The sequence below is a fragment of the Salarias fasciatus genome, unplaced genomic scaffold (genome assembly GCF_902148845.1).
Source record: "Salarias fasciatus unplaced genomic scaffold, fSalaFa1.1, whole genome shotgun sequence".
Lineage (NCBI taxonomy): Eukaryota > Metazoa > Chordata > Actinopteri > Blenniiformes > Blenniidae > Salarias > Salarias fasciatus.
The window spans coordinates 26,712-32,435 of NW_021941291.1; the positions used below are offsets into that span (position 1 = coordinate 26,712).

General features: G+C 61.6%; 1 protein-coding gene across 1 annotated transcript; it reads left to right on the forward strand.

Moving 5' to 3' along the window:
* Positions 1 to 708: 708 nt before the first annotated feature.
* LOC115384727 (selenoprotein N-like) lies at positions 709 to 5,087 on the forward strand. The gene is made up of 12 exons (XM_030086973.1): positions 709 to 1,114; positions 1,806 to 1,923; positions 2,006 to 2,136; positions 2,550 to 2,762; positions 2,848 to 2,972; positions 3,169 to 3,306; positions 3,399 to 3,480; positions 3,714 to 3,899; positions 3,977 to 4,082; positions 4,176 to 4,288; positions 4,385 to 4,486; positions 4,594 to 5,087. Exons 1-12 carry the CDS (start codon positions 926 to 928, stop codon positions 4,762 to 4,764), a joined length of 1,674 nt encoding a protein of 557 aa, XP_029942833.1. The 5' UTR covers positions 709 to 925; the 3' UTR covers positions 4,765 to 5,087.
* Positions 5,088 to 5,724: the final 637 nt, after the last annotated feature.

A 5,724-nucleotide genomic window follows, 5' to 3' on the forward strand; every position in this document is an offset into this window, starting at 1 on the left:
GGTCTTCAAAACAACCTGCTTTTTATGTTTTGGTCCAGAAAAGTAGCTTCTATGCATATTTTGTTCTACAAAAGGAGCTGATTTTATTTTTTGGTCTTAAAACGGGGCTGTTTTTTTTTTTTTTTTTTTTTGATTATAGTTGAGAAAGTGAGCAGTTTTGTATGTTTTGGTATACAGAAGGAGCTGTTCTTTAATGTTTTAGTCTTGAAGAGTCCTGGGAAGGAGCTCTTTTGTATGTTTTTAGTCTAGAAAATGAGCTGTTCTGTATGCTTTAGTCTGGAAAAGTAGTTGGTTTTTATTTTTTGGTCTAGAAAACAGCTGTTTTTTTTTATGTTTTTGTCTTGAAAAGTCGAGAAGGAGGAGCAGTTTTTCTATGCTTTAGTCCAGAAAAGAAGCCATTTTTGTATGTTTTAGCGTGTAAAAGGAGCTGGTTTTGTTCTGGAAAATCAACTGTTCTTTCCGTTTTGTTCTGCAGAAGCGGCTGTTTTTTTTACATTTTGGCCTCGAAAAGTCTAGAAAAGGGGCTGTTTAGTATGTTTTATTCCAGAAAGGGGGCTGTTTAGTATGTTTTATTCCAGAAAGGGGGCTGTTTAGTATGTTTTATTCCAGAAAGGGGGCTGTTTTGTGAGACAAACTGGTCCTTCTTCACTGTGTCGCTGGTGTGAATGTGAGCGCTCAGAATTCCGAGCTGTCCCTGAACGTCTCTGGCGGCGGTCGGGCAGCGGTGAGGAGGCTCCGGTCCGGGGAGGAGGCTCCGGTCCGGGGAGGAGGCTCCAGTCCGGGGAGGAGGCTCCAGTCCCGGCCACAGACCAGCCCGGCCTCGGTACATTTTACAGCCTGTTTGCAGAGGAGCCAGCTGGGGACGGTTTCCGGCCGTTGTCTGGCGGCCATGCAGCGGTCTGAGTAGCCGCGGCGGACGTCCAGGATGGCCGCGGACGTGGATCAGAGAGGGACCGATGGGGGGAGCCGCAGCGCGCCGCAGGATGAGCTCCGAGCCCCGGGCGCGGGGTCGTGGATGTCCCGGGGGACGTGGAGCCTGCTGCTGGTCGCCGCTGTGCCTCTGCTGGCCTTCGGGATCAGATCGTATCAGGATGCTCAGCTCGCCAGGCGCCACGTGAGACCCGCTCCGACATCTCTCATATCTGTGGCGTTTGGAGCCTCTTCCTGCGTTTTCGTGTGATTTGACAGGGTGTGTTCCGGGACCGGAGCCAGACATGAGGCTGCTCCCCCCGGGGAGCTGGGAGGAGGGGGGGGCGGCCCTCTGTCTGTCCTCCCCCCGTCCCGCCCTCCATTATACCCCGGCTGGCACACACGCTCTGCCCCAGAGGGGCCGGAGGGGTCGGGGGGCCGAGGAGGGGGCAGCTGTGGAGCCATGTGGGTCTACGGCTCTGCAGTGGCTCCACTGCTGGAGCCTCAGCTGGCAGTCTGCCTTCAGAGGTCCAGGAGTGAATCCAGTCCAGGAATGGATCCAGTAATGAATCCAGTCCAGGAATGGATCCAGTAATGAATCCAGTCCAGGAATGGATCCAGTCAGCGGAACGCTGAGAGGATTCCTCAGTGAAGGAGAACCTGGAGCTCTGAGCAGCAGAACCAGGGGAACAGCCCAAACAAACACGAGACAACTGAAACTGAGTGAGGTTAAAGTGACAGAGTCCTGAAAGCTGCTCAATAGGTGGCTCCTGATGTCTGGAGGGGTCGCTGAGAGGTCATCAGGCACTGAGCCCGATCCCCATGGAGTCCTTCTCCTGCAGAGCCCGATCAGAGCCTCGTCGCCGTGGTAACGCTCTTCCTCTGGTGTCCCACAGGAGGAGAGCGTCCGCACCCTGGGACCCGAGGGCGTCCTCCTCTTCTCGTCCCTGGACAGCGACCAGGACTGCTTCCTGAGCCCCGAGGAGTTCCGGCCCATCGCCCAGAGGCTGACCGGTAGGCCCCGCCTCCCGCCCGGCCCCGCCCCGCCCCGGGGCTGACCCCCCCCGCTGACCCCGCCCGCTCTGCTTCCCCGCAGGGGTCACGGCTCCCGCGGACCCGGAGGAGGACCTGGTCCACGACCCCGACGGAGAGACGCTGACGGTGGAGGCCCACATGCAGCCGCTGCTGCTGGACTCCATGACCAAGAGCCGGGACGGTTTCCTGGGGGTGAGGGGGGGGCAGGGGGCTTCCTGGGGGGGCAGGGGGCTTCCTGGAGGCCAGGCGGGGGTCTGTGGGTCCTGGTTTAGCCCCGGGGGTCTGTGGGTCCTGGTTTAGCCCCGGGGGTCTGTGGGTCCTGGTTTAACCCCGGGGGTCTGTGGGTCCTGGTTTAGCCCCGGGGGTCTGTGGGTCCTGGTTTAACCCCGGGGGTCTGTGGGTCCTGGTTTAGCCCCGGGGGTCTGTGGGTCCTGGTTTAGCCCCGGGGGTCTGTGGGTCCTGGTTTAGCCCCGGGGGTCTGTGGGTCCTGGTTTAACCCCGGGGGTCTGTGGGTCCTGGTTTAGCCCCGGGGGTCTGTGGGTCCTGGTTTAACCCCGGGGGTCTGTGGGTCCTGGTTTAACCCCGGGGGTCTGTGGGTCCTGCAGGTGTCTCACAGCTCTCTCAGTGGTCTTCGGTCCTGGAGGTCTCCGGCGGTTCCGTCCTCCTCGTTCCCCGCCTCTCGGTTCCGGGCCTTCCTGCCGCCGGGTTCCGGGCTGGCGGTGGGAGACACGTGGTGGCTGATCCCCAGCGAGCTCAGCGTCTTCACCGGGTACCTGCCCAACAACCGCTACCACCCCCCCCCTCCCCGGGGCAAGGAGGTGAGTGGAGGGGCGGCCGGGGTCCGGGGGGAGACCGCCCCCCCGTCCCTGTCCCCTGACTCACGCCCCTCCCCTCCGCCCGCAGGTCCTCATCCACGCCCTGCTCAGCATGCTCCACCCGCGGCCCTTCGTCAAGTCGCGCTTCGCCCCCCAGGGGGCCGTGGCCTGCCTCCGCGCCGCCAGCGACGCCTACTACGACATCGTGTTCCGGTGAGCCTGGTACTAGTACTGACCCTGGTCCTGGTCCCGGTGCTGACCCCGGTACTGGCCCTGGTCCTGGTCCCGGTCCTGGTCCTGGTCCTGGTCCTGGCCAGGCTGTGGCAGTGTGTGTGTTCAGGAGCTGCATGTTCTCCCTCAGTCCGCCTCCTGTGACCTGGACTGACTGACGGTTCGATTCCCGCTGCAGGATCCACGCTGAGTTCCAGCTGAACGAGGTGCCAGACTTCCCGTTCTGGTTCACGCCGGGCCAGTTCACCGGGAACATCGTCCTCTCCAGAGACGCCTCGCACGTCCGCCACTTCCACCTCTACGTCCCCAACGACCGGTGTGTGGGTGTGTGTGTCTGTGTCTGTGTGTGTCTCTGTCTCTGTGTCTGTGTCTGTGTCTGTGTGTGTCTCACCCTGTCCTCTGCCTCAGGTCTCTCAACGTGGACATGGAGTGGCTCTATGGAGCCAGTGAGAGCAGCAACATGGAGGTGGACATCGGATACCTGCCGCAGGTACGCTGTCCGCCGCCGCGGTGTCTCCTCGGGTTGCCGTCGGGACGCCGCCGCGGTGTCTCCTCGGGTTGCCGTCGGGACGCCGCCGCGGTGTCTCCTCGGGTTGCCGTCGGGACGCCGCCGCGGTGTCTCCTCGGGTTGCCGTCGGGACGCCGCCGCGGTGTCTCCTCGGGTTGCCGTCGGGACGCCGCCCGCCGGGCTCGTCCGTTACAATGTGTTTGTCCCGGTTCCAGATGGAGCTGCGGTCCTCCGGTCCGTCCTTGCCCTCCGTCATCACGGACGAGCGGGGGGACGTGGTGGACGTCCGGGACGCCGCCGAGCCCGTCCACTTCGTCTTCGAGGACATCGTGTGGAGCGCGGAGCTGAGCCGGCAGGAAGCGGCGCGGCGCCTGGAGCTGGCCCTCTACCCTTTCAAGAAGGTGGAGCCGTCTGACCCCCGGGCCGTGTGGCTCCGCCCCCTGGAGGACTCACCCTGTCCCCTGTCCCCCGTCCTCAGGTGTCCTACCTGCCCTTCTCCCAGGCCTTCCAGCGAGCCGAGGCGGAGAAGAAGCTGGTGCACTCCATCCTGCTGTGGGGGGCGCTGGACGACCAGTCCTGCTGAGGTGAGGCTCCGCCGGGGGGAGGGGGGCTCCGGGTGGAGGGGGGGGGCTCCGGGTGTCCTCCAGTGTCGCAGTCCTCTCTTGTCCCTGCTGCAGGTTCGGGGCGGACTCTCCGGGAGACGGTCCTGGAAAGTTCGCCCGTCTTGACGCTGCTGAACCAGAGCTTCATCAGCAGCTGGTCTCTGGTCCGAGAGCTGGAGGGCCTGCAGGTGGGCTGGGTGGAGGGAGGGGGGTTTCTCTGGTCGGGTGGGGTTCTCGGTGGGTGGGGTTCTCGGTGCCTGGTGTGACCTGTGCGTCTCCTGCAGGCTGATGAGCAGAACCCGGCTCTGGCAGAGAAAGCCAGCCTCCACCTGGCGGACTACACCTTCCCCGTGGAGATGATGGTGGCTCTGCCCAACGGGACCATCGTGAGTCCTCCTCCTCCTCCTCCTCCTCCTCTTCCTCCTCCTCCTCCTCCTCCTCCTCCTCTTCCTGAAGCCTCCGGTTCTCCTCCGGTTCTCCTCTGGTGTTTCAGCTCCACCACATCAACGCCAACGTCTTCCTGGACCAGACGGCCATGAGGCCGGAGGACGAGGCGTCCTTCAGCTTCTCCGCCGGCTTCGAGGACCCGTCCACCTCCACCTACATCCGCTTCCTGAGGGAAGGGCTGGAGCGGGCCCGGGCCCACCGGACCCCCCCCGAGTGAGACGGCGCCTCCTGCTGCTCCCCGCTGGTGGTGAAGGCTCCACCTGAAGCTCCGTCTGAGTGGGTGGAGCCTGATGTCCAGCCGGGGCTGCTGCAGGACCTCGTCCTCGTCCTGGTCCTCCTCCAGGCTCCTCTGTGGTTCTGACTGGAGGTTTCGAATCAGATCCCATCATGATCCTCATCCCGACTCTTCCTTTTGCCTATTTCCTTATTTTTATGTCCGAAGCTTTGTTCGGTTATCGATCCTGTGCTCCTGGTACCTTTTGTTTATTTCTATCTTCAGATGTTGGAGTATTTTGGAATAATTAAACTCTGGGAACTCGGTGTGTTCGGGTCTCCGTCATGTTTGCACCTTGAGGGGAATCTTCAGGTTAACCAGACGACCGGCCGGCGTCTCGGCAGTAGATCTGCTGAGGTGCTTCGTCTCCTCGCAGAACGCCTCCGGGTCAGAGGTGACCAGGAGTAGAGCCTGTTCAGTGGGCGTGGCTTAATGCGTGACCTCTACCACACGTTCCAGTCAGGGTTTCGTACACACCACTCTACAGAGACTGCTCTACTGAACGAGTCCAGCGACATCCTGATGTCTGCCGCTCGGGGGGACGGACAGTGCTGGTCCTGGTGGACCTGTCCTCAGCCTTTGACACAGTCGGACAGCAGATCCTGATAAACAGGCTGCAGGACCTGGTTGGTCTGGCGGGTCAGAGCTCCAGTGGTTCTCCTACCTGGCTGCTAGGAGCTTCAGTGTCGGCAGCCTGCAGTGTGGCGTGCCTCAGGGCTCAGTCCTGGGACCCCTCCTGTTCCTGCTGCATCTCCTTCCTCTGGGCCAGATAATCCAGCAGTTCAGGGTCTCCTACCACCTGTTTGCCGACGACCTGCAGCTGTTCTGCTCATTCAAGCCCTCGGAAACCCACAACCCGAGCTCCTTAATGACCTGCTGGTCCCAAACCAGCAGTGTTTCAGT